A 26,277-nucleotide genomic window follows, 5' to 3' on the forward strand; every position below is an offset into this window, starting at 1 on the left:
AGCAGCGTGCGCGTTCATCCATTATCCGATTTGACGCAAATTCGGCCCAGATTTGCTCCGGATTTAGGTCGAGATGGACACGGACAAATTTTGGTTCCGCGTGTTGGGGCGTCCCATCTGTCGATCAATTTTTTTGGGTCTCCCGTTGAGTTGGCTTTGGTCACAAACGTGTCCCCAAAAAAAACGTGGTGGTTTCCACCAGTTTACTCTGCGGGCTCCAGTTGGCAAGGCGCGGGTTCAGAGAGTAACGGGTAATACTGGGTACTATCGAAAATTAATATATAGGTGAAAAATATTTCCGAAAATGTTAAATTATATATAATACTAGATCATGATGGCGCGCGTTGCTGCGCCCGTCCATTTTTACAATATAATGGTAGGAATTATCTTCATATATAGATGCATTGAACATCAAAAATGAAATTTTACAACCCAGCCCCTATGTTTGTCATTATCAAAGAGATAGTTTGAATAAGTTTACAATATAGTGGTCCTAGTCAAGGAGGTGGTTTGATCACTTTGCAATTAAGTAGCTTGTCAATAGGAACTATTTTTTTCTTAGATTTAGTGGGCTTGAAGTTCGTTCGAGCTCAGGCTTCAGGTGTATTGAGTTTTCAGTAAGGATGCTTGATGGTAACATGTGTGTGTCGTGAGCTTGGAGCCTCCGTACATATGAATTTTTTGAAGAGGTAGAGAAATATAATATAGAACAAAACAAAGATATTTTTTTCCATTTTTTATACATAAATAGGTAATGCTTTGGACGTTTAGCTATGTGACTAAACACCACATAATCAGTTACAAGCACAACCTTTTTTACCTCATTACTCTTTACTACAACATTTCTGAAGTTACAGGTTTTAAGCAGCATTGACAACATAATTAAGCAACCAATACTTAAACCACGGAATGATCATGTAAGACACCTATGGTGGGGCTTTGTGTGCCCAAATTTCAATTGCCAGATTCTCTCAAAAGTATAATTGTCTTGCTTTTTTTTGTATGAATAATCTTGCATTTTGTTTTAAGCATTTTGATGATAACCTGGATTAGTCACGACCTTAGCGGTTTACAGAAAAGAAGAGCTCAAAGAAAAATTTGCCAGTTAAAAAATTTCTTGTCATCATCATACCCGGCTTACGAATACTTACAAAGTTTTTTCATCATATTGTCTAGTATATTTATGTAATCTAACTCATCAACACACATGCTTGCCTTACCTTTGTATCGAGGTGGAACAAAAACAACATTAATCCTCAGGTGTTTGATTACCTGAAATCATCCATGCTACTCCCTCCGTTCCAAAATAGATGACCCAATTTTGTACTAACGTTGGGTCATCTATTTTGGAACGGAGGGAATAGCTATTATCTTGTAGAGAAGTTTAAAATTGTAAAGTTGAAAAACACCACACTGAAAGCTATGTAATTGATCAAACGGCACGGCTACACTAAATCAGGAAAAACAGAATACTTGGCCATGCTTGAAGCCTTTGACACAAGGTCAGCTACTGTTTTATTTGCGTGCTCTCTGATGTAGTAGGAAAGAAATCAACAGGAGTTCTTCTGCTCGTCTTGATATTGGCAACACGCTATGTTGATTGGACCCAGAAAGTGATGTTCAAGCATCAGCCTTTCGACAATTTTATTTGCACATTTTTAATTTTCCTAAATTTCCTGATGCATGGAGCAGCGACAGCAACCAAAAATGCAATTATTTCAATGAATCGTACACCAAGAGAGTGGCCTAATATTCTACGAATAAAGGCATAATAGTACACGGATATTAAACTGTCCATTAGCCGCTGGAGATTGACATAATCTACTGCAAGGTAGAAGCCAACCTAGGAGAACCAGCCAACCCAGAAGTACCGGGCTGGAATTCCTTGTTCTACCGAAGAAGTCTTTCACCCAGCTTCATGTATATATAACACAACCGCTGGACATTCTGCACCTTGCCAAGTCCGAAATGTAAGTCGTTTAAGCATTCGACGTGCAAATTTTGTTAAGCTACGAATATTTTCCACTTTCCAGAAATGCCCTCTCGTTCGTTCACCTCACCCACTCGAGCTCACTCTCTCTGGTTCCCCTCTCACCCACCCCCTTCTCGATCCCCTCCAGATCCCCGTCGTCGCCGGCCTCTCCTCGTCGTCGTTCGCCGGCCTCTCCTCGCCACCACCGCGTACTCTGTTTCCTCCCACCGCGCACCCCGTTTCCTCCGGCCGCGCACACCGCACCGTAGGTCAAAAGCTTGCTTTTTTAGGCGCCGTCGACGAGCTTCTGGGCGGCGGAGGATGGATCCGCGTGCACTGAAGCTGGATCCGCGCGTGTCGACGCCGTAGCAGCGGAGCAGGGCCATAGCAACGCCGTCCTCCTCCACGACCACACAACCGCGTCGGCGGAGGACCCGAATCCCTAGCCAGCGAGCTCAGGCAGCCATGGATCCATGGTTACAAATCCTTCCTCTTATCTCTCTCTGACCCACCCCCGTCTCTTCTCCCTCCCTCTCTGACCCCCGTCTCCATGACCAGGTCGATGCCATGGAAGAGCCACCAACAGCAGCAGCTAAGATATGGACATGCAAGCCGCTGCGCTCCCTGATGCATCATGCGTGCTGCCCTCCCTAACCACCGCTTCTCGGACTCTACTTCTTCCTTGGTCACCATGGAAGGTACTCCATGTTATGCTCTGCTATGCTCCATGTTATGCTTGCTGCAACTTAAGATAAAACTGCAAAAATCTCAAATGTTATGCTTCCATGTTATGCTCCCGTGCATAATTCAGTCAAGATAAAACTGCAGAACTCTCAGACTTTAGCATGGACTGAATAATGCTGGTGCATATAATTCAGTCAAATGCAGTTAAGGATTTTGTTAGGATTGTTACTACTCCTAAGATCATTCATGGACTGAATAATTCAATCAGATTCAGCTAAGATATCCAGTCAAATTCAGATGTCCCTTCAGTTTGCAATCATTCATGGACTGAATAATGCTGGTGCAAACTTTAGTGATCTCATAATTTTGGAGTAGCTTCCTTAAATGAATGCTTGAGTTGGAGTAGACTGCTACGGTTAATGAATGCTTATTTATCTTACTGGAGCTGTTAATTTGCATATGAAGCATGGAGTAGTTTCTCTAGTTTTGTTAAAGCATGGATATTGAACTTTCCTTGTGGATAGAGAGCCTGTAGGAGAACACCAACAACAGAATTATGCAGAGCCTTGTCAAATGTTGTTGCACTGAACAGAGGCATGGGTAAAGCCCTCAATTTCAGTATGCAAATGTATGCAGTAGTCAATTTAATTAAAATGTGTTTCTGTAGGCATCTGTATGGAGTACTAGTCCATTTAAGTGTAGCAGTAGTGCTTGCTCGATTGCTTGCACTAGTTTAGTTGCTCTTTTAGTTGCTCATAACCGAAAAAGGCTTTTGCCCCGCTTTATATATAAAGCAACGATTGACATACATGATGCAAATCACCCGACACCACACACACCCAAGGCAGATACAAGGAGCTGACGAACAACAACTCTACTCTAAACACCCCAAAGCAAACAACAAGTAGGCAGAAGAGCATAGCTAAGGGTCTAAAGAGCCCTCCACCGTGAACGAGTCACCGCGAGGAGACGAAGCCGCAACTCGACGAACCAGGGACTCCAAAGCGGTGCTTCCAAGAAAGAAAAGGCACCGAAGAGCCGCCACCGCCCGATCCAGGGAATCTAGGTTTTCACCCGGAGTAACACGAAGGACGCAGGGTCACCGCGATGGAGCCTTCAAGAAGGGAACGACGCATGGACGCCGCCGCCATCGGTCTGGCTCCGAGCCAGACGAGGTTTTCACCCCGGCCACCACCCTCAGCCTCCGTCCAAGGTACGGCCCTACATGAGAGCGCCGTCCGCACCACCACCGAGATCGTCGAAGGCCCACCCCCATGCCGCCCACGCGGCCATGACAGCAAGCCCGTCAGCGCCCGAGCCACGAGCTCCGCCCACGAGCCAGCAGCTCCCGCCACCAAGGCCGCCGCCTTGCATCCAGACACTCCGGAGACCATCAAAGGCACGAGCTTTGAGCCGACCGGCAAACCCCTAGCACCATCGGAACCGCCGGTGACCGACCCGCCCCGAACAATTGTCCGCGGCAAGGAGGCACTAGGCCAAGAAAAGGGGAGGGGGGAGCGGAGCTCATCCGGACCGGCGCACCCCTGCGCCGGTGACAGGTAGTCGATCTACCCGTCCCTCCAGCAGCCTCCCCTGCGTCACCCCTGACGCCCTACCACGGCCTCCGGCCAGAACCTGCGAGGAAGAGGCAGCCACCTGTCCGCCGGCGAGGGCCGCCGGATCGACCGCACCCAGCCGCCGAAGAAGGCCGCCAAGAGCGTCAACCACCACCACACCACCTGCGCCTCCACACCCTGGCCAGGAACAGCCGATGCCCCGCCACCCCACCGGAGTAGAACGAGGACCAGTTGCAGCGCCGCCACCTTGGAAGGGCCACCGGCCACCCCTGACGCCGCCAACCACCACCACCAACCGGATCTGGGCAAGGGTTGCCAGATCCGCCGCCAGCACGCCCCCGGGCCTCCAGCCCCCACGAGCCAAGGAGGAGGGGGAGGAGGGAGCGCCGGCAGTCCACCAGGACGCCAGGAGGAGGGAGGAAAACGGAGCAGCGGCCGACCGGCGCCCGGCGCCACCGAGCAGGGGAGGGCGCCCCGCGTCGCCTGTCAACTGCGCTTGGGAGGAAGATGCCCCGCCGCCGCCGCCTGCGCCACGCGGCCTATGGCCGGCGACGCCACCGGCGGCGGCGAGGGATGGGGTGCGGGGCGAGGAGACGGGGGCGGCGGCGCTAGGGTTGCCTCCCGGGGACGCCCGCGGGAGCGCCTCGGGAGGGGAGGGGAGGGGAGGGGAGGGGCGGCTCTCGTCACTCTAGTTGCTCATAATTAAGTGTAGGAGTATCTTCTTCTCTGTTCTTGCTGTCATCTTCTCTTAGCTGCTCATAATTAAGTGTAGGATTTTCTCTTTTCTTTTCTCTTCTCGTCTTTCTCTCTTCTTCTCTTCTCTTGCAAATACTCCTCTTGTGCCCTCCTTGATTTAATTTTCTTTAATTAAAATTAAACTGAGTAGCAGTAGCATTTTGCTTGCCGGAGTAGAGTATTGCAATGCATGCATTTGATTCAGTTTCTTCTCTTTTGAGCATGTTTGCTTGTAGTGCTTACGATTAAACCTTTTCAATTAATTTTCTTGGATTACTTGGAGTACTGATGGTGATTGCTGCTGTTAAGTTAGGACCTGCAAGCAGTAGTGCTTGCTTAGTGTAGGACTTGCAAGAAGAGGATTGCAAGCTACTGTAGTGTACTCCTCTTGCAAGTAATTTAACTAAAAAAAATTAGTGAACTGAAATATTCGGTTAAAGTTAACTAAAAACGTTCCATGTCAAATTGTGTACTCCCATTGCTTTATTTGATCATTTGAGTTAACAGAGTATTTAACTTTAACTTTAACTGATCATTGTTTTATTTGATCCGCATTGTGTACTTCCATTGTTCTACTCCTGCATTTAGTACTATATCTGCATTGTTCTACTCCCATTCAGTTAACAGAGTAGTTCATGTCAAACAAATTCTGAAATATACCTGCATTTAGTATATCTCCATCTCCTGCATCTTCATCTCCTGCATCTTCAATCATCTCATCTTCTTCAGGTGGAGTGTTGTTGAGGTCTGGGAGAACCATCTTCTACAGGCGAGACGACGAGGCCGTTGTCAGTGGTGAGCTGGTACTACAGGTAAAGCATGTTCTCCAGAACCTTCTGCTGCTCCTTATGTGTTGCTGATCTGCTACTACTGTTGTTGCTAATCTGATGATGCTGCTGTTGTGAAACTACTGCTGCTGCTGTTGTCAAACTACTACTGCTGCTGTCATACTCCACCTGCAGAAGAACCCAGCAGCTGTTGTTGCTGCTACTGATCAGTATGACTATAATCTCTGTTGTTGCTGTTGTTGCAGGAGAAGGAACATGCCCAAGAGAAGAAGGAGCACGCCCAGGACAACAAGAAGGAGCAGGATAAGGCCCTAAGGACCTGGGATCGCTGCTGCTGGACCTGGGACCTAGGATTGCTGCTGCTGGACCTGGGACCTAGGATTGCTGCTGCTGGAACTGGGAACTGGGATCGCTGCTACTGTGTGCCTCCTTGGCACCCCTGGATCTAGGATCGCCGCTGGAGACAAGGACCTGGGATCGCTGTTGGAGGCGAGGACCTGGGAGCGCATGGGACCTGGGCGCATGGAGGAGAAGCAGGGGCAGGCGGAGGAGAAGCAGGGGCGGGCGGGCGGACGATGTCCTGGTGAACAGGCGGGCTATGGCCTGGCGGATGGAGGAAGAAGACGATGGGGATACCGATTCAAACTAGGGGCAACGATGTAAATTCCACCGTTTTCACTTGGTCGGAACGAATCCTCCAGCGACTTACATTTCGGAACGGAGGGAGTAATTCATACTGGAGCAGAGCAGCAAAAGTGAGGAACACAGATAGTGTCTAAAATTATACAAGGACAATTGTATGTTTACAACATTCATACAAAAGAAACCTGACACAGTAACCAGTTGTACTTTGATCAATTGGAAGAATTGGGGATTTAAACAAAATACATACATACAACGTGGGACGAAACCCCCGTGCCGCTCCCGCGAGCGGCCCGGGCGGAACCCTAGTTCGCCGCCGTCCCTCCCCCTTTCTCGCCTCCTCCCTCGCCGCCGCCAGGGGATGGTGCCGGGCAAAGCCCGCGCGTGCGTCGGCGGCGGCGGGACTCCTCCCCTGTCGCGAGGCTCCTGGGCGGCGTGGGACGGCCGGCCCTCGCGGCAGCGCTCGGCTCAGCGGCTGCGTGCGTCGGGCCACCGGCGGATCTGGGCGGCGTGGCTCCCCTGCTTGGTGGCGCTACGGCGCTGGCGGCGGCGTGGTCTGCGCGGGGCGGCGAGGCGCGGGCTCCTCCTCTTCCTGATCTGATGGCGCCGCGGTGGCGCCGGCGCTCGGGCGTGCGGCGGGGTCCGCGCAGGTCGGCGGCGCGACGTCTTCTTCCTTCCTGATCTGATGGCTCCACGGCGGCGGTCGGCTTCGGCGTTCTGTGCGTGATTCCGGGATCCCACGATCCGGATCTGGCGCGGGTTGGGAGGTTGCCGGCTCCTCTTGGTGGTTGGTGCGCGGGGCTCGCAGTGGGGTGTGTGCTGGCGGCGGTCGTCTGGAGCCTGGCGTAGGGCGCAGCAGGCTGGTGGGAGTTGGTGGTGCACGGGCACCGTCTGTGGCGGCGGCATGAGCACAGACATGGAGGCGGCGGCGCTGCGAGGCCCTGCTAGGAAGGGTCCTGGCGGGCAGCGGGCGCTCGGCTGCAGCCGTGTGAGGCGCGCGGTGGTGCCTCGACGGAGTTGGTGTCGGAGAGTGGTTCGAGGTGCGGATCAAGCCGGATCTGGTGGCAGTCCCCTGGTGCAGGCGAAGGTCGTCGTGGTGGCTCTGGTCCTTGCACCGCTCGGCGGATGCTGCGGTTCTTCGTTTGTGCCGCAGGCGGTGGCTTGAGGCGTCCTCCCTCGGCAGTGAGGTTGGAGTGGTTCTTGTTGGTGTGGCTTCGATGGCATGTTGCTGCAGCGTCGGCGGTGTGAGGCATCGGTCAGGGCTGGCCATGATCTTGGCGGCGTGGAGATGTGCAGCGCTACGGATGAAAATCATGTTCGGCTTTGGTCGGACCGGCGACGATGGCATCTGTGGATGTCATTTCCCTTCCTGGAGGCGTCGCCGTGTGTTCTGCCATTTGCTTCGTTGCCCGGTGGCGGTAATTGTCTCCGGGGCGAAAGCCTTGATTCGCAGGATTGGCATGATGGCGGTGTCTTTGACGCCGTTTCTCTGTTGAGAGCATTGTGCTGTGAGACGAGAGGCCCTTTGATGCACTTCTCCGGTGTTCGCGACTGCCTGGATCGCTCCTCTCAGGCGCTATGTACGGTCGTCGCTGGTTTATCCAAGGAAGCTGGAGTTGCTGTTCTTCGGAGATGACCGGTGTTAGTCGAGACGCGGCGAGGTTCGCGGTTTTGGGTAGGTTCTTTGGCGTCGTAGTTGTGTGTGCGCGCGCGCGTGTGTGTTGTCTGTGGTGTTGCTACGCTCGCTGTTCGCAATGAGTGATAGTTCTCGTTGTATGTTTGTTTTTCTCTCCTTCTATAAAGCTAAAGTACGCAATTTGCGTACTCTCAAAAAAATATACATACTTTCAGGAAACAAAACAGTGTAGTCGAAAGCAGTGCATCACCTTCGAACCCGACATAACCGAATTGGTGTAGCTAGAGAACCTGTATCCATCTGGGAGTAGAGAGAACAACACAGATGAAATAAAGTTCTAAAATTCAATGAAAAATTGGGGGAAGAGGAGGAAAAACTTCACAGCGGGGAAGACGAATTAGTGACCTATGCGTCAACCATGACTGCGACAGAAGATTTTGCCGAAGAAAAGATGAGAGTTGGGAAGGAGCAGCCGGACTATGGAGATTATATGGACGAGCATGGAGTAAAGGAGGAGCTGAATCGGCATGGTAACTGAACTGTAGTTATCGGCCGCCGGCGAGTTGCACGCATCGATTGCCATTAATGGCCTCAATCCGCGCGAGACTCCAATCGACAGCCAACGGTTCGCTAGCCACTCCACCAACCTGTAGCGTCGCAGGGCCCTGTCGCTCGCGTCTGTCAGAACGCACGGGCGATCGCCATGATGAGAGCCACCAAGCCCTGACCGAAACCTCCGCCACACCCTATGGATCGCATCACGGCTCACACGCGAGGGTTCACGTTCTACCTTTTTTTTTACGGGTAACTAGGGACTTTATTAAGCAGTAATCAACATCGGAATACAAATAATGTCTGGTAATGTCCCTAGCCAAATGTGGCGACCTACAGCGAGAGAAGTTGCCGCTTTCGCCAGTGCATGAGCTTCGAAATTATTTTCTCTGTGTTCAAACTTGAACTTGACATGGTGGAAATCCCTTCTCCTCTCCGATATTTCATGTAACACCGGTGCATAGTGAGTTGCAGCTGCTGTGCCTATATTGTTCACCACTTCCAAACAATCCGATGCAATCAGCAGACGAGTTAGATTAAGGTCCATAGCCAAAGCTAAGGCCTCATTACACGCATGCGCCTCCAATGCAGTTGCATCGTTCAAACCATCAAAGACCACTGCCGAAGCCCCCAGGAAAAGACCTTCATTGTTTCTGCATATCACCGTTGTTGCACCAACATGGCCCTGCCTCGATATACCCCATCAACATTGAACTTAGCTTCATCTTCCTCCGGCGGAATTCATGCTTTTGCCCGTGGCCGGGTGCCAACGGCCGTCGTAGCGGTCGGGTTTCCCCGCTTCACTGCAATCTCTAGATCCTGAAAATACCTTGTGATAAAACAAAAAGTAGACAATGGGCTCTAAAATTCGTTGTCATGGATTGCTTTCCTTCGCGCCCACCATATAGCCCACATTGTGATCAAGACTTTTGCAAGCTCCGATTCATTTAGTATCTCAAACAACCAGAACAGCCACAACCTGGGATCCGGCGATCTGTTAGATATGACATGTTCTAGCACCTCTTCTTCACCAAGTGCCCACACACAGTGTGCCATGCGGCAGTCAAACAAGGAATGGCACCAAGTATCTTCATGTGCATTGCATAAAGGGCAGGCCGCTGTGTCTGCCATCTTCCGGTGGTGGCGAGTTGCTCCGGTTGGCAAAGAGGTATGTGCCAAGCGCCAGGCAAACACCCTGACCTTCGACGGCACCCTCGCCTTCCAGAGACTGGACCATTCCCGCTTAGTGGAGGCATGATCAGATGTGCTTGGGTCGTGCTCTATCCAGTCCTCCCTCTGATACTTTATGCCCGTTAGCATCATGTACGTCGATTTGACCGACAAGACACCCCGCTTGTCATAGTGCCACGCATAGAAATCATCGTGCAGCCTTGCGCTCAACGGGATATTTAGAATAGCATCCACATTTGGGCCAACAAAGTGTTCGTCAAGCATATGTTTATCCCACGTTCTCGTGACTGGATCGATCAACTCCGAGACCTGTTGAGGTGGATCAGCCCCCAAAGCACACAATGGCCTCAATTTATAGTCACGTGGTATCCAGTTATCACTCCAGATATCTGTGTCCTCACCTGTTCCCACTCTTTTGATGATTCCGAGTGCTAGGATCTCCTTTCCCTCCATAATAGAGCGCCAAACCTGAGAAGGATGACTACCCAGAGAAGCCTCAAGGATGCTGCATTGTGGGTAGTACCGTGCCTCGTGCTTAGAGAATCGGGGTCCTGTAGAAGGTGCCAAGCTTGTCGGGCTAACAAGGCTAGGTTAAAGAGTTCAATATCTCTAAACCCCATCCCTCCCATAAACTTGGGTTTGCACATAGTATTCCAGGACACCCAAGCCATTTTCCTCTCTCCTCGTTTGCTGCCCCACCAAAACTTCCTGAGTAGACCATTAATATGCTCACACAAACCTCTTGGCAATTTGAAACAAGCCATAGAATATGTTGGTATGGATTGTGCCACCGATTTTATTAGAACTTCCTTCCCTCCAGCAGATAAGCACTTCTCCATCCATCCCTGAACATGCTTCCATATTCTGTCTTTTAGGTACCGAAAGCACCCTTCCTTTGAACTACCAACATCGGTGGGTAGCCCAAGATATTTCTCCGACAGAGATTCATTATGCACGTCAAGCAACCCCTTTACCTCATTCCTCAATGTATCTGGCACACCTTTGCTGAAGTAGATGGACGATTTGTCTGTGTTGATACGTTGGCCTGACGCATCACAATATTTCTTCAACAACTCCCGGACTTTTGCTGCACTCTCCGTATTTTCCTCAAAGAAAAGCAAACTGTCATCCGCAAAGAGGAGGTGATTTACCGCCGGCGCTGTGGCCGCAACAGAAACTCCTCTAATCCCTCCCTCTTGAGCTTTCAGTAAGCAAGAGAGTCCTTCAGCCGCCAGCAGAAATAAGTAAGGGGAAATAGGGTCCCCTTGCCGCAAACCCCGTGATGGCCTGAAAGCATCTAGAATTCCACCATTAAAAAGTACTGAGAAAGAAACCGAAGATACACACCTCATGATAGTTTCAGTAAATCTCGGGCTAACACCCAACTTCAGCATCACTGCTTTGAGATACGACCACTCAAGCCTGTCATAGGCCTTCATCATGTCCAGCTTCAGTGCACAGAAACGATTACCCTTCACCCTTCTCATTTTCATATAATGCAGGCATTCATATGCTGTAATAAAGTTGTCCATAATCAGACGTCCAGGGACAAAAGCTGACTGCTCTTCAGAAATCACATCCGGAAGGATAATCTTCAGCCTGTTAGCTAAAACCTTGGAAGCAATCTTGTAGATCACATTACAAAGGCTTATCGGCCGAAATTGTCCTAATATTTTTGGACTTGCAATCTTGGGAATCAAAACGATGAACGTGTTATTGATATCCTCTGGTGAATCATCTCCTTCAAGCAGTCTTATGACCATACCTGTCACCTCCTCGCCACAAAGATCCCAATGCCGTTGAAAAAAGTGTGCCGGGAAGCCATCTGGGGCCGGAGCCTTTGTGGGAAACATCTGGAATAATGCCTCTTTTACCTCGTCTCTACTGTACCTCGCGTTCAAACGGGCGTTCATTGCTGCATCGACACTTCTTGGTATATGGGACAACACCTCTTCGATCCCAATGGAGCCCTTTGAGGTATACAACTTTTCATAAAATGCACTTGTCATATCTGCCAATTCTCGTGGATCTGAGCAGGTAGTTCCATCGCCGCGCTCCAAACTGCTGATAGTATTCTTTGCTTTGCGTGCACTTGCCTTCTTCTAGAAATACTTCGTATTTGCGTCACCTTCTGATAGCCATTGCACTCGGGCTCGCTGCCTCATCATTACCTCTTCTCGGAAGGACAGCTTGACAATCCTGTCCTGCACCCATTTCTCGTCAGGGCCGGGACCAACCCTTAACGGGTCAGCTCGATAAGTCGCCAGCTGCCGCCGCAATTCTCTCAGCTCCTGCCGGACAAAGCCAAACGTGTGTCTGCTCCACCGTTTTAAACTTGCTGCAACATTGTCCAGCTTGTGCGCCAAATCGCCTACTGTAGTTGCTGGGAGTGACGACTCCCACGCTTGTCCCAGTGCCTCGCCGAACCTGTCGTCAGTTTCCCATGCGCACTCGTAGCGGAATGGTTTCTTCAGTGAGTGCCTCAAGCTTCTATCTTCCAACTCGTTTGACAAGACGATCGGGCTATGGTCAGACTTTGCTGCGGTGAGGTGTTCAACTGATGCAAAAGGGAACAAAGACGACTAACTGGAAGTGGCTAGTGATGGTGAACGTAGCAGAAATTCAAAATTTTCTACGGATCACCAAGATCAATCTATGGAGTAACCTAGCAACGAGGGGAAGGGGAGTGCATCTACATACCCTTGTAGATCGCGATGCGGAAGCGTTGCAAGAACGCGGATGAGGGAGTCGTACTCGTAGCGATTCAGATCGCGGTTGATTCCGATCTAAGCACCGAAGAACGGTGCCTCCGCGTTCAACACACGTGCAGCCCGGTGACGTCTCCCACGCCTTAATCCAGCAAGGAGAGAGGGAGAGGTTGGGGAAGACTCCGTCCAGCAGCAGCACGACTGCGTGGTGGTGGTGGAGGAGCGTGGCAATCCCGCAGGGCTTCGCCAAGCACCGCGGGAGAGGAGGAGGAGGAGGTAGGGCTGCGCCAGGGAGAGGAAAACTCATGTGTTTGCAGCCCCCAATACCTCAACTATATATAGGGGAGAGGGAGGGGGCTGCGCCCCCTCTAGGGTTTCCACCCCAAGGGGTGCGGCAGCCCCAAAACCCATCTAGGGTGGCGGCCAAGTGGGGGGGAGAGGGAGGCGCACCAGGCATGGGCCTTTAGGGCCCATCTGCCCTAGGGTTTGCCCCCTCTTCTCTCCAGGCGCATGGGCCTTGGTGGGGAGGCGCCCTAGCCCACCTAGGGGCTGGTCCCTTCTCACACTTGGCCCATGTATGCCTCCGGGGCCCCGTGGCCCCTCCCGGTGGACCTCCGGACCCCTCCGGTGGTCCCGGTACACTACCGGTGATGCCCGAAACACTTCCGGTGGCCAAAACCATACTTCCTATATATAAATCTTTACCTCCTGACCATTCCGGAACTCCTCGTGACGTACGGGATCTCATCCGGGACTCCGAACAACATTCGGTAACCACATACATACTTTCCCTGTAACCCTAGCGTCATCGAACCTTAAGTGTGTAGACCCTACGGGTTCGGGAACCATGCAGACATGACCGAGACGTTCTCCGGTCAATAACCAACAGCGGGATCTGGATACCCATGTTGGCTCCCACATGTTCCACGATGATCTCATCGGATGAACCACGATGTCGGGGATTCAATCAATCCCGTATGCAATTCCCTTTGTCTATCGATATGTTACTTGCCCGAGATTCGATCGTCGGTATCCCGATACCTTGTTCAATCTCGTTACCGGCAAGTCTCTTTACTCGTTCCGTAACTCACATCATCCCGTGATCAACCCCTTGGTCACATTGTGCACATTATGATGATGTCCTACCGAGTGGGCCCAGAGATACCTCTCCGTTTACACGGAGTGACAAATCCCAGTCTCGATTCGTGCCAACCCAACAGACACTTTCGGAGATACCTGTAGTGCACCTTTATAGCCACCCAGTTACGTTGTGACGTTTGGTACACCCAAAGCATTCCTACGGTATCCGGGAGTTGCACAATCTCATGGTCTAAGGAACTAATACCTGACATTAGAAAAGCTCTGAGCAAACGAACTACACGATCTTGTGCTAGGCTTAGGATTGGGTCTTGTCCATCACATCATTCTCCTAATGATGTGATCCCGTTATCAACGACATCCAATGTCCATGGTCAGGAAACCGTAACCATCTATTGATCAACGAGCTAGTCAACTAGAGGCTTACTAGGGACATGGTGTTGTCTATGTATCCACACATGTATATGAGTTTCCTATCAATACAATTCTAGCATGGATAATAAACGATTATCGTGAACAAGGAAATATAATAATAACCAATTTATTATTGCCTCTAGGGCATATTTCCAACAGCTAGGGCTCTATCTAGCCGGACACGGAAGAACTCTCCCCCCACAACTCTCTTCTCAAAAGTCCAATCCAAGCCCTTATACCCCAAGTCAGCTAGGTTGCAGACATCAACTGCTTCACGAAAACCTGTAATTTGTGCACTGTCCCGTTCATTTGGTCCCATTTGTTCCTCTAGACGAAGTATCTCATTGAAATCCCCCATGCACACCCAAGGCAGAGTGTTTTCACCTCTTAGGATCTTCATCGTATCCCATGTTTTGTACCTCAAGCTCCTGTTTGCAGCTCCATAAAAGCAAGATAAACGCCAAGGTTCCTCCTCGGGTTGGGAAATCACCGAGTCAATATGATACTGAGAAAAAGTTTTTATTTTGAGATTGATATTATTCTTCCAATGCAAGCACAAACCCCCACTTCTTCCACCACTACCTACTCCAAAGCTACTACTAAAACCTAATCTACTTGCCAAACCTTCCACTCGGTATTTTGCCAGTTGAGTTTCAACAATGCATAGTACCGACGGCGCACTAGCCTCCACAAGATCGCGGAGCTCACGAACTGTCGCAGGGTCGCCAATTCCTCGACAGTTCCAACACATAGTCCTCATTGGGCTCGGCGGTCCTCCTCTCCGGAGGCCGCCTTAGATGTGTACTCAGCTCCATCCACAATCATCCCCTCATCTCGCTTCCTCCGTTTCACCACCTGCACTTTCTCTGGCGTTGATGTCGGTTCATTTGCTCCTGAAGGGGTAGCACCCTCGATGCATAAGACCGAACCTGCCACTATACCAGCTAAATTCGGGACCGGTTGGCCCCTTACATTAACGCTTCCATCTGCCGCCACCAGCCGCTTGCGGGCTCCTTTTTCCCCTCCCTCTTCGCCGAACTGGCCCCTGGGATCAGAATCCACACCATCCATCTCCGTCCGCTGTGTACCAGCAGCAAACACCTCCTCTCCAAAATCACCTCTCCCTCTTCCACCCCCTGAACCCCTTCCTCCTCGACCTCCCCGGTCTTCTCTACCAGCATCCCTCCCTCTACCTCTTCCTCCTCCATCACCTCTCCCTCGCCCCCCTAAACCTTGGGTTGTTGGCATCTCCGGCTCCCAAAGCAACCACTCCCCCTATTCGAAGGTTCTCGGGTCATGAACCCCGTCACCACATTCATCAGCTAGGTGTCCCATTCTTCCACATGCAAAACAGAAGTCTGGGAGCTTCTCATAGTAGACACTATACCTCTTGTACTCCTTTAAAGTAATTGGCACAAACCGGACCAGTGGGATGTTGACATCCACATAAACCCTAACTCGGAGGGTACTCGCCGGGTTTATCCTTCCCTCATTCATGATCACGTTGAATGGTGGATCCCCCACCTTTGCAGCAACTTTTTCGGCTAGCTCTCTCCTCCTTGTAAGGCCATCTGGCAGCCCCTTCACTCTTGCCCATACCGGTATCTTGTTTAGTCTGTATCCCTTGACATATGAAAAACCATCATATTCTTGTAGCACCACCAGAGCCCTCCTAAACAGCCACGACCCCCCCATCCATGATCTTCCTCCAGTCACCTAAACAGTGGCATTGAACTAAGAATAAGTTTGGGCCCTTGACGTTGAAGGTGACCCCTTGTGCCGCCGCCCAAGCATTACGCATCTGTGTCATCAGTGCGGCATGGCTGAAAGGCTTTGTGGTGTGTACGCGAAATAGAGCCAGCCAGCGCACATCCTTTATGAGTTCATCCACTTCTTCCGAGAAATCGAGCTCTTCCTCCTCCCGGCCATGCAACTTCATCCCCGCGAATTGATCTTCCAGATCTGGATCGGGGCCATGGTAATTGCCATACTCCTCCTCGAACCCATCTGCCTGGTTCCGCACGTCCTGCGAACTTTGATCTTGCCTATCCTTCCCCCTAGTCTCATCTCAGCCCCTCCTCTCGCCAGCCCTGATCCACTTGGCCGGGCCGCCGCCGCCATCGCTACTACCTCCGCCATCGCTCCCTCCTTCCCTCCTTGCACATGAGTCGTTGGATCCGCCATGCACTCACGCGCACACGACGGAAGAAGATATATCTCACCGACGGCCAAAAAGATCGGCAGCCGGAGAGATTTTACGTGGACTCCGGCAAGAGCGCCGGAGGATAGGTGGAACCCTAGGCGAAAACCCTAGGGGAAAGGAGTGGTCACGTTCTACCTTTTCTTTGGGGGGACGGACCTCATAGTTAGCCCGTTAGGCCCAATTAAACAGAAGGTGTCCGATATTGTTCCCGGAGTAGCGGCCCATGACATGAGGCGCTCCGTGCGTGGTGGGATGGTCATTCAACGACCAGAAATGCTCATTTTCAGATATCTAAGGGCCGCAAACGCAAGTGGCCTGAGAGGGCTCGAATAGTGCGTGATTATAATGTCTCTAAATGCTCTAGTAATTGTTACACGACTTTTATATATTAATTTAAAATATCAACGAGCCTTAAAATACCGTAAGGTGGAAGGCAACTTGGGCTCCAGTTGGTCTAGCCCGGGTTGGTCTGTTTTTTTTTTTTACTCTGCGGGCTCCGGCCCTGCCCTAAACACGGGCGCCAAACGCGGACGACGACTCTTTTCCGCCGCCGGCCACCGCAGTCAGAGGCAGCTGCTACCCGCCGACCAAGTACGTTCTCACCGGACATTAATCTCAAGCTCATGTGAAACCATAGGCCTTCTTCCTCTCCTGAAGAGTGAAGTCCTGGCAGATCCTGACTGGAACCATGCTCAACCACCCCACCCCACTGCCGCCCCAGTTTCTCCCACCCCCGCAGCGCCGCCGATCTTGCTGGTACGTACGCAGGCAGCCCGAATCAATCCGACTGGTAAAACTAATACCACCCCCTCCTTCATAATTGCATTACTCACAATCAGATTGCTCGATGCGTTTCATCCAGATCTCGCCGATACGCGTGCAGCGGGTGTTCCATGGGTCGGGCGAGCGATGAAGAGTGGCCCGCATTCAGATGCTGGGCTCAAGGTGGTAAGAATCTAAAGCACCAGTCCCATCTCCCCTTTTGGGCTCAACTTTGAAGTAAGTGTTGCAACCCAAGACATGTGCAAGTTAATTTGTGAATTCGTAATCAGAAGCATCAGATCATTACAGCGAGTGTGCAAGAAGACAGTTCGTGAAAAATAAAATAAAATTCAGCAGCACTCACTGAAGATAAAGTATTTTCTAGGTCGGCTAGTTACTTCTAGTAAGCTCACACTTTGGTAATGGTAGGGCTAACATAATGGACCATTCTGGTGCACCAGTGAATCTCCGTCATGGTGGCTAAGCTAACTGAAGATATCGACAGCGAGGTGCTCCATCTCCATAGCTCGGAGGAGCTTCGAAGCCAACGCACTGGCGTAGACCGAGGAGCCCTCAGATATCTGCACAGTAGGCAACAGATGTCAAGCAGAATGGTACAACCATGTGTGCTAATGCAGTAGAAACGGGGAAGAGGGCCAATGTGTTGCTTTGAGTAAACAAATTTGATTGTTACCTTTGTGTTGAACATGAATATACGTTGATCTCCAATAACCCCCCCAACAACATGGATGAGTTCAAGACGAAACTCATCTATAACCTTTGCAGCACAAAGCAAAGAATTAGTCTTCTTCTTTTCAGTGAACTTGATGTTGATCTCATTACCAACTATGCGGACATCAACATGACATTCCTTGGACCTCCTTTGTATCCATGAGCTCCTTATAGCTCCATTCAGCTGACTGTCCTGATCGTCCTTCACTTGCTGCAGCGACGAACTTTCTCCGTTGTCACGTGCTGCATCATCCAACTTAAGCCTCTTCATCCTATGTTTGGTATCGCCTTCCACCAAACTTGTCAGTTCCTTCAATGTTCTGTTCAGCTCATTGATGTATTCGATGGCATCTCCAACTATAGAGGCTCGGTCATTCTACAGAAAAATATTGTAATAACCAATAACATCACATTCACGAGAAATACAAGAAGTGTACACAATTTAAAAAGGTTTTGTCATGATTCCATATTTCTTATTTGCCTTAGATAGCCTGAAGATACCTCTTAAGGATCAGTACGGTTGGTGATAAGGTAATGCTGGATATGTCAAATCAAATCCCATTTGATCTATGTAAGATTATTTTTCTGTTTCACAACTGTTTTATCTTCAGTGTTTCACAACTGTTTTATCTTCGGCTAAGCAAAAAGTGACAGATCCTAAAAATCTAACAATGGTAATGTATTTATGCTGCATAAACTAAGGAGTTGCATTCGAATTTGTTGTCTTTGGATACTAATGATCTATGCACATCAATTTGTCAACTAAATCTACCGAGAACTCCAGTATTCACCTACAGAAAGGTCCAGCATACACTTCCCAACATAACGTATGTCATCTATGTGGAACTTATATTAGGTGGACTGTTGTAACTAGGGAACTTTGTAAAAGCTTGCTGGTGATGAAAACATAAAAAAAATTATGAAAAAGTTCAGGTTTGTTTTGACCTCCTAAATGCCAGTGGTAGTGGTTCTTTTTATACTCTTAGAAAATATTGTTGGCTTCATACTGAAATGGCGCCAGATCTGGAAACTAATAGAAGATAGCGAATTTTGTAGAAAATTCATGTCATTAGTTGCCGTTTAAGTGATTTATCTGTAACTGTGAGAACCAAAAACCATTTAAAATCTAGAGAAGATGTGTTGAACAAACCTTCGTAGGGCTTGGCAGCAGTGATCTTAAAGCCCCATATTTCACATTTATCTGCTCCCTCCTCTCTTTTTCAGTTGCAAAGTTAGCTTTTGCCTTGCCAAAGCCACCTTTCTTACTTCTTCCCAGTTTTGGGCTACCAAACTGCCTCCCGTCTATCTCTTGGAGAATATTTCCTGCAGCTCCTACTACCCCCATCGCCCGATCTCTCTCATCATCACTGGAGAACAGCCCAAAACTTTGCGGAAGTGAATGATAGAGATCCTTGAATAGGTGAGATTGATTGTCATTATATTGTAATGGTAGAGTTGAATCACCGAGCATCATCCCACTGTCATGAATTGCTCTTCCCAGAACATCATTGTTGATGTCCAATTGGTTGCCAGCATTCTGCCCTGGATCACCAAAGATATGTTCTGTCGAAGGGAATGCAGTAGTCATACTGTACCTTGGGATCTGTAGAAGATTTAGGAGATCAGGTGCAGCTGTGTGAGCACCATCTGGATATGATGCAGCATCATAGTCATCCATTTGTTGTTCAATCGACTGTTGGCTGATGATATGATTTTGGGTACCGAACATTGCAGGAACCCAATTTGAAGTTTCTACCTGGGTCTCTTGTATCATGTGGCCGTGAAGATCCTGATCCATGTCAAATTCAGCCCGATGTTGTATATGGTTGATTGTTCGTGCAGACTCAGAGGTAAGATTGGTTGGATTGCATATATCTTCTATGAAAAAGGAGGGACCGTGGAAGTTTCCTTGCTCAATCTCTGTATTGTCACAAATAGAGTCCAGGGAATCGTGAATCAGTGATCCTGCCATGAGGATAGCATCTCTGGAACCATCAAAATAACCTCCCTCAGCAATCATTCTGGCCTCTGGTGCCTTCACTCAATATCTAAAACAACAGAAGTTAGTAACCAAGGAGCCTCAAAGATGTATCTTAAAGTAGTACAATTTTGGGGGAAAAGGAACCAAATGGAAGAGACAAAGCTGATGAACAAATGACACAGTAGCATGTTAGAAGTGATCAACTGAAATAGCTTGGATCTAAAATAGAGAAAATCATTGGTTCAAGCACGCATATTTAGGAAAAAGGCTACTCAACTTGAATGAAACAGACAATCTGTTTGTTAGATAGAGAAGGCTGCAGCTCGCCTTGGTCGTGTTGGTTGTTCGGAAGAAAGCAAAGACGTGGAGTTTAAGCTAGGCATCTGGTTGTCTCTTCTTTCGATGAGGAGAAGCTGTATTAGCACACTGGACGAGACATGAAGCCTCTTTGCTTCCTCAAGACCCAACAAACTCCAGTGTGTCTTTATTGGTATCATACTATAAATATTAATCTTGGTAGCTTGTGCTTCAACTACCTTAACCTTACCAGTTAATAAGCAGAGACTAATACAAAATCATGGGTAGTGACCTAAATATCCCTCGTGTTGCTGTAATTTTCTCAGAAAGTGCAAGAAATCAGAAGTTGTTGAAAGTGTTTCAACTTATAAAGCTAAAAGTAAGTTCTCTGAACAAAAGGCAGAACATTATGATCCCATTTTTCAAGGGCATTTTTTTAATTCTTTAAAAGTAGGGGTGATGTGTGTCTTGACAGTAGCACTAAAAGCTTGAAGAGAAGAGATGTGAAGAGAGCATTACCAAGATTAATTCTTTTTGCCAGATCAAATGAAGGAAATGTTGCTCAGAAACTAGTAGCTCAAAAGCATCGTCGAGAACGAGTTGGGGTGCTATGCCAATAATATGTAGGGACTAGAGAAGACTATGGTGAGAACTAGCAAGCAAAATGTAACTGACATGTGAAGGACTGAAGGCATGGAAACAACAGTTTTTGATCTTCATGTAGAACTTATGAGCATATAGCAGAACACCTCAAATAGCAATCATTTCCTAATTGTGTCTTCTGAACAGTGCAAGGGAGGTCAAACCGTCAAGGCTAAGGGCTATCATATCTTCATCATTAAGAACAGAAGACCTGAAAGATGGGAAACTCACACTCTTTGAACTTGGCATCTTTGCTGTTACTCATTCCAGCCGGAAGTTGGGAAATGCAAGTCATGCCTTCTCCATTCTTCCGTATTTTATGCATGTACCGGTACACTTCGCTAGGAGAAACAAACTGTACGACTACTTAAAATATTGGAGAATTTAAAGGTGAGCATCATCCTGCATCTGAGGAGAGCTAACCATGTTAGCACATACTCCCTCCGTTTTTATTTACTCCGCATATTAGCTTTGACTGAAGTCAAACTTTATAAAGTTTGACCAAGTTTGTAGAAAACAATATGAATATTTACAGTAACAAATTTCTGTGATGTGAAAATATATGCACTGATGAATCCAATGCTATTGATTTGGTGGTGTATATGTTAATATATTTTTCTACAAACTTGTTGAAAGTATATAAAGTTTGACTTTAGACAAACCTAATATGCGGAGTAAATGAAAACGGAGGGAGCACAATTTAAGCATGCCTGTGCTTGTACATCATACTTTTTTTTATCAAGAAATGTTCTTTATACATTAGGCTCGTCGCTGGCAGATTATCACATTTCTGGAAGCCTTCTTTTCCATATAATACTTTTACAGGAATTGGAAGCTACATCTGTTGGAACTAAATACATATGTTTTGTCTGAATTTCTTCTGCAGAAGTGCATATAACTGAATCGTACAGCTGCTCTCAAAGTCATCTACATAACAAGACGACCGAACTACCGTGGCTATCTGGTAACGACATTGTTATCCTATCTTTTCATCCTTTTGACTTATCAGGAGCCAAGATACAGGGAGCAGGAGTTCAACCTCCATGCTTTGGGTGGCTTTGTGCCTGTGAGAACTGAGCGATCTGTCAACAGAACCATGTTGGAACTAATTCATGGTCAATCTTGGGATGGATTGCCTGCCAACCTATGGAGATTATGGTATTATTATCTACTGTAGTTGCATAATTCTCTTTCCCTTCGATGATAATGACCGACCTGAAGGAAGAGATCCCGAGTGCTATGGCAGGTCGTCAACGGATTCTTCTGTGAGCACGCCCAAGGCGTGGTACCATTGATACGAACGGTGGACTCTCGAGTCACTGAACTCGCTGCATCGACATGAGACGACTGTTTTGGCGTGGTTTGATCCCAGCCACTTGTTTCGGATCCGATGCTTGAAAAGCCTGTAACAAAGTTCAGGTAGAAAGAAAATCAAAAGGCCTGTAATTATTCTGGATGCTGCCCTGTACTGTAACGCAAGAATATTCTTGTGAAGAAAAATATTTTCCTGTTTCTGGATTTGGGACTGGATGCCAATGCATGTGCAGTTAGTTATTACAGTATGCACGAGTTAGTCATGGGCGTGCTGGTCGGGACATGTCACCGAGTTCTTGCTGCGATGATCTGCAGGCTGCGGTACTTGGCGAGCGAACTGTCACCGAGTTCTTGCTGCGATGATCTGCAGGCTGCGGTACTGGCGAGCGAACTATTTGGAATGGCGTGTCTTACTTTGGGAGTACAATAATTTTACTCGGTGCTCACTTCTATGCACACTCAACAACACCGGAATGCCTTCTCTCTCAAAAAAAACACCGGAATGCCAACTAAAAAAAAGTAATGTTATTCAGCTAACGTTTGTTGGGGACCATGGCAACGCAAACGTTTTCGTGGCAATTTATGCGTCGGGAGTATGACAATTTCTTCAAGCGAGAATTTAACAAATCCTCTATCTGCCAAAATTTGCCGTGTGTTCTTGAAGAAATTGTCATGTGTGTTTGAAGAACCCGCCATAAAAAAGCGTTCGCAATTGCCATGCTCAGCACGGAACGTTCGTTGGTTATTGCGGTCCAAAAAAAAGCACCGGAATGTACTAGACGATCATTCCCTAAAAAACTGGATGGACATTCTCATTCCAACGTGTACTCAGAGTATAAACATTCTTCGTACCAACATATGATTCGCAAGCAGAGACGCCCCGGCGGAATACCGTGGTATATTGAGTTGGTACCAAATTAGACTAGCCATTTTTTTGGTAAATAATAAAACCTTGACAACTGAGTTGTTTTTTGAGGGGAACCTTGACTGCTAAGCTTTAGCTATTTTTAGAAAACCATAAAATTTTAGCCCCTCAGAAAGGTTCCGGCCCAGGGAGGGAGGGAGGAAGGCCCATAGAGCCCAGCACCAAACCCTAAAACCGTGGGCAGCAACGGCTCTAATCTCTGTTCCGTGGCGACTAGCCGTTGGGTCGGCCCCCGCCGCCGATCCCTACAAATACAGCTCGAAGTCAAATCCCTAAACCCCACAAGTCACCGAGCAATCCGTGGCTTTCTCCTCCCCCTCCCCCCCTCTCGTGCTCGCCGCCGCCTCCCTCTCCTTTCGGGGGAGCTCGCGTATTGATTGTTCATCCGATCGATCTGCTCATCCGCGTTCCTGTTGCAGTTCCTGTTGCGATTTCTGTTGTTTGTTTGTTTCTTCTGTTTCTTCTAAACATGGACGCAGGATCCCACTCGATCTCTTCCGGCAAGAGCAGCGCCGCCGCCGCCGTGCAGCGCCCGCCGCTCCAGGAGGCCGGATCCCGCCCCTACATGCCACCGCTCAGCACAACCTCGCGCAACCCGGCGGCCAAGTGCTACGTAAGTTGTTCGCCCCGACTCCCAGATCCTGTGGATTCGTTGTGCGCGTGAGCTGTTCGATGGAATGCCTGACTGACATGGTGTTTTTGTCTCTCCTCTCTCTGTGTGCGCAGGGGGACAGGTTCATCCCGGACCGGTCGGCGATGGACATGGACATGGCGCACTACCTGCTCACGGAGACCAAGAAGGACAAGGAGAACGCGGCGGCCATCGCGGCGTCCCCCTCCAAGGAGGCGTACCGGAGGCTTCTCGCGGAGAAGCTGCTCAACAACCGGACGCGGATCCTCGCCTTCAGGAACAAGCCGCCGGAGCCGGAGAACGTCTTCGCTGCCGACACGGTTTCTTCTCACCAGGCCAAGCCGGCCAAGCAGAGGCGCTACATTCCCCAGGTATGCATGCGCAGCTTGTGGTTCTACTAATGCATTGAAGCTATAGGTGTAGTAGCATTTGGTAGTGGTGGTTACTGATGTGATGTCCATTGACAATTGCAGTCTGCCGAGAGGACTCTGGATGCACCGGACCTCGTCGACGACTACTACCTCAACCTGATGGACTGGGGGAGCAGCAACGTGTTGTCCATTGCGCTGGGCGACACCATGTACTTGTGGGACGCCTCCAGTGGATCCACGTCTGAGCTTGTGACAGTCGAGGAGGACAACGGCCCCATCACCAGCGTCAGCTGGGCTCCTGATGGCCGGCATCTTGCTATTGGGCTCAACTCGTCTGACATTCAGCTCTGGGACACCAGCTCCAACCGCCTGGTTAGTATACACTGTCCATCATCAGAAAATGTTATTTATGTGCCTGAACTACTTGATCTGCTGAATTACATTCTTCTTTGTATACACTGTCCAGCATCAAAAAATGTTATTTATGTGCCTGAATGTGCTTGATCAGATGCTGAATTACAAAATTTGGATATTCGTAGATGAAGAATAACTAATCTTGTCTTCAGATTCTGTCCATTGATAGAATAAAAAATGATAAGAGACTTTTTTCCTGAAATCCCTGCGAAAGAAGAAATTATTTCTATAAGATTTAATGAAAATTGATAAATCATTTAATATAATTGCTATGCTTAGTGTGTGATCGTTATTTTCTTCGTTGTATGCAGCTGAGGACTCTGAAAGGTGTGCATGAGTCAAGGGTCGGTTCGCTGGCATGGAACAACAACATCCTGACGACTGGCGGCATGGACGGTAGGATCGTGAACAACGACGTAAGGATCAGGGACCATGCCGTGCAGACGTACCAGGGGCACAGCCAGGAGGTGTGCGGGCTCAAGTGGTCTGGCTCAGGGCAGCAACTGGCGAGCGGTGGCAACGACAACCTTTTGCACATTTGGGACGTGTCGATGGCATCCTCCATGCCGTCCGCGGGCCGCAACCAGTGGCTGCACAGGCTTGAGGACCACATGGCCGCCGTGAAGGCGCTCGCATGGTGCCCATTCCAGAGCAACCTGCTGGCAACTGGCGGTGGCGGCAGCGACCGCTGCATCAAGTTCTGGAACACGCACACCGGTGCATGCCTGAACTCTGTTGATACTGGATCGCAGGTGTGCTCCCTTCTGTGGAACAAGAATGAGAGAGAGCTGCTGAGCTCGCACGGATTCACCCAGAACCAGCTGACATTGTGGAAGTACCCTTCCATGGTCAAGATGGCCGAACTCACTGGCCATACCTCCCGTGTCCTCTTCATGGCGCAGGTACATCTTTCTCGCCATTTCTTTTACAGATACTATCAACATGTTAACTTGTTTGTTCATTGCCTGATCTGATCATCTTGCCATGCTGTGGAATTGCAGAGTCCTGATGGTTGCACGGTAGCATCTGCTGCTGCAGACGAGACCCTCCGCTTCTGGAACGTGTTTGGCACTCCTGAGGTAGCCAAGCCTGCACCCAAGGGTTCGCACTCTGGCATGTTCAGCAGCAGCTTCGCCCATATCCGATAAGACGATCAATGCGAAACAATCCCTTGAACTGGACAGCTGTGTTTGTGTACAGAAAATAGGCTAAAATACCTGGGTATATACTGCTGATGTACTGACTTTACTGTGGATAAGGAAATATACGGATGGAGCCGCCGCACTTCGGCTCCCGGGGACGTAGGCACATTGCCGAACCTCGTTAACAAATGCCTCCTGTGTCTTTTGTTGGCTGTGTTTGCTTTACTTTGTGTGCATTCATCTCATCCAGAAAAGGTTTAGAGGTCATATGCTATTTCTTTTATGGGCGGTGCCATCTTCTTCCAGAATCGCCCTTCGCTGAGCAGAGGACCTGATGGAGCATCGAACTCCTAAGTCATCATATATGCTTCTTTCCTGTAATTAAGCTCCACTGTTCAGAAACTGAACCTGAATCTGATTTGCTTTCTAACATTCAGAAGTCCATCTGTATAAGATCGATCTCATTAGTTTCATCGTTGGCCTCTGACCTCAGATAAGATCGATCTCATTAGTTTGATGTAAAAATATATGTTAATTGAGATCAGTCATTTTGACCGAGTTAATTTGTTCTTCGGGAGTCAACGTCAAAAGACCAAAATATGTTGTAACCCAGTTCCACCGCAGCTGAATCTACTGAACTTGCGTTCTGAAGACAAGAAGCAGAATATAATTGAGATGTTTTCCGGTGTGAATCGAATCCTCCCCGCAATGTCGATGTCGCATTAGGATCTGAATGTTTTCCAGTGTTCAAAAAATTCAGATACAGCAGTGACCTTCTTTTAGAGAGAACGGTAATTCATGATGCGTCGGCATTAGAGATGCCGAACAGCATACAGCAGTGACTTTCATTTAGAGAGAACGGTAAT

At 48.9% G+C, this 26,277-nt stretch overlaps 3 protein-coding genes, 1 long non-coding RNA gene and 1 pseudogene across 7 annotated transcripts; 4 read left to right on the forward strand and 1 right to left on the reverse strand.

Annotated features, from left to right (window-relative positions):
* Window positions 1-1,952: 1,952 nt before the first annotated feature.
* LOC123145182 (uncharacterized) lies at window positions 1,953-6,614 on the forward strand. Its single transcript, XM_044564526.1, has 4 exons — window positions 1,953-2,448; window positions 2,531-2,670; window positions 5,698-5,780; window positions 6,002-6,614. The coding sequence occupies exons 2-4, from the start codon at window positions 2,607-2,609 to the stop codon at window positions 6,203-6,205; spliced, it is 351 nt and encodes a 116-aa protein (XP_044420461.1). The 5' UTR covers window positions 1,953-2,448; window positions 2,531-2,606; the 3' UTR covers window positions 6,206-6,614.
* A 10,039-nt stretch (window positions 6,615-16,653) lies between these two features.
* On the forward strand, window positions 16,654-22,168 carry LOC123145185 (uncharacterized). Of its 2 annotated transcripts, XR_006472158.1 has the most exons (4): window positions 16,654-16,956; window positions 17,063-17,148; window positions 21,501-21,772; window positions 21,861-22,168. It is a non-coding gene; the product is annotated as an uncharacterized lncRNA (long non-coding RNA). The 2 variants fall into 2 exon arrangements; XR_006472159.1 differs by having other exon boundaries at window positions 17,063-17,199; window positions 21,501-22,168.
* LOC123145183 (transcription factor EAT1) lies at window positions 17,224-20,785 on the reverse strand. 3 transcript variants are annotated; one of them, XM_044564527.1, is made up of 5 exons: window positions 20,492-20,597; window positions 19,953-20,071; window positions 18,845-19,742; window positions 17,657-18,070; window positions 17,224-17,543 (listed from the first exon to the last, which is right to left on the reverse strand). In XM_044564527.1, exons 3-5 carry the CDS (start codon window positions 19,712-19,714, stop codon window positions 17,448-17,450), a joined length of 1,380 nt encoding a protein of 459 aa, XP_044420462.1. In that variant the 5' UTR covers window positions 19,715-19,742; window positions 19,953-20,071; window positions 20,492-20,597; the 3' UTR covers window positions 17,224-17,447. The 3 variants fall into 3 exon arrangements, with proteins under 3 accessions (XP_044420462.1, XP_044420464.1, XP_044420463.1); XM_044564529.1 differs by lacking the exons at window positions 19,953-20,071; window positions 20,492-20,597 and adding an exon at window positions 20,648-20,785; XM_044564528.1 differs by lacking the exon at window positions 19,953-20,071 and having other exon boundaries at window positions 20,492-20,719.
* Window positions 19,736-22,134, forward strand: LOC123145184 (uncharacterized; annotated as a pseudogene).
* A 954-nt stretch (window positions 22,169-23,122) lies between the features above and the next one.
* Window positions 23,123-25,861, forward strand: LOC123145186 (cell division cycle 20.2, cofactor of APC complex). The gene is made up of 5 exons (XM_044564531.1): window positions 23,123-23,466; window positions 23,580-23,855; window positions 23,958-24,227; window positions 24,581-25,171; window positions 25,271-25,861. The coding sequence occupies exons 1-5, from the start codon at window positions 23,323-23,325 to the stop codon at window positions 25,415-25,417; spliced, it is 1,428 nt and encodes a 475-aa protein (XP_044420466.1). The 5' UTR covers window positions 23,123-23,322; the 3' UTR covers window positions 25,418-25,861.
* Window positions 25,862-26,277: the final 416 nt, after the last annotated feature.

This window comes from Triticum aestivum, chromosome 6D (genome assembly GCF_018294505.1).
Source record: "Triticum aestivum cultivar Chinese Spring chromosome 6D, IWGSC CS RefSeq v2.1, whole genome shotgun sequence".
Classification (NCBI taxonomy): Eukaryota; Viridiplantae; Streptophyta; class Magnoliopsida; order Poales; family Poaceae; genus Triticum; species Triticum aestivum.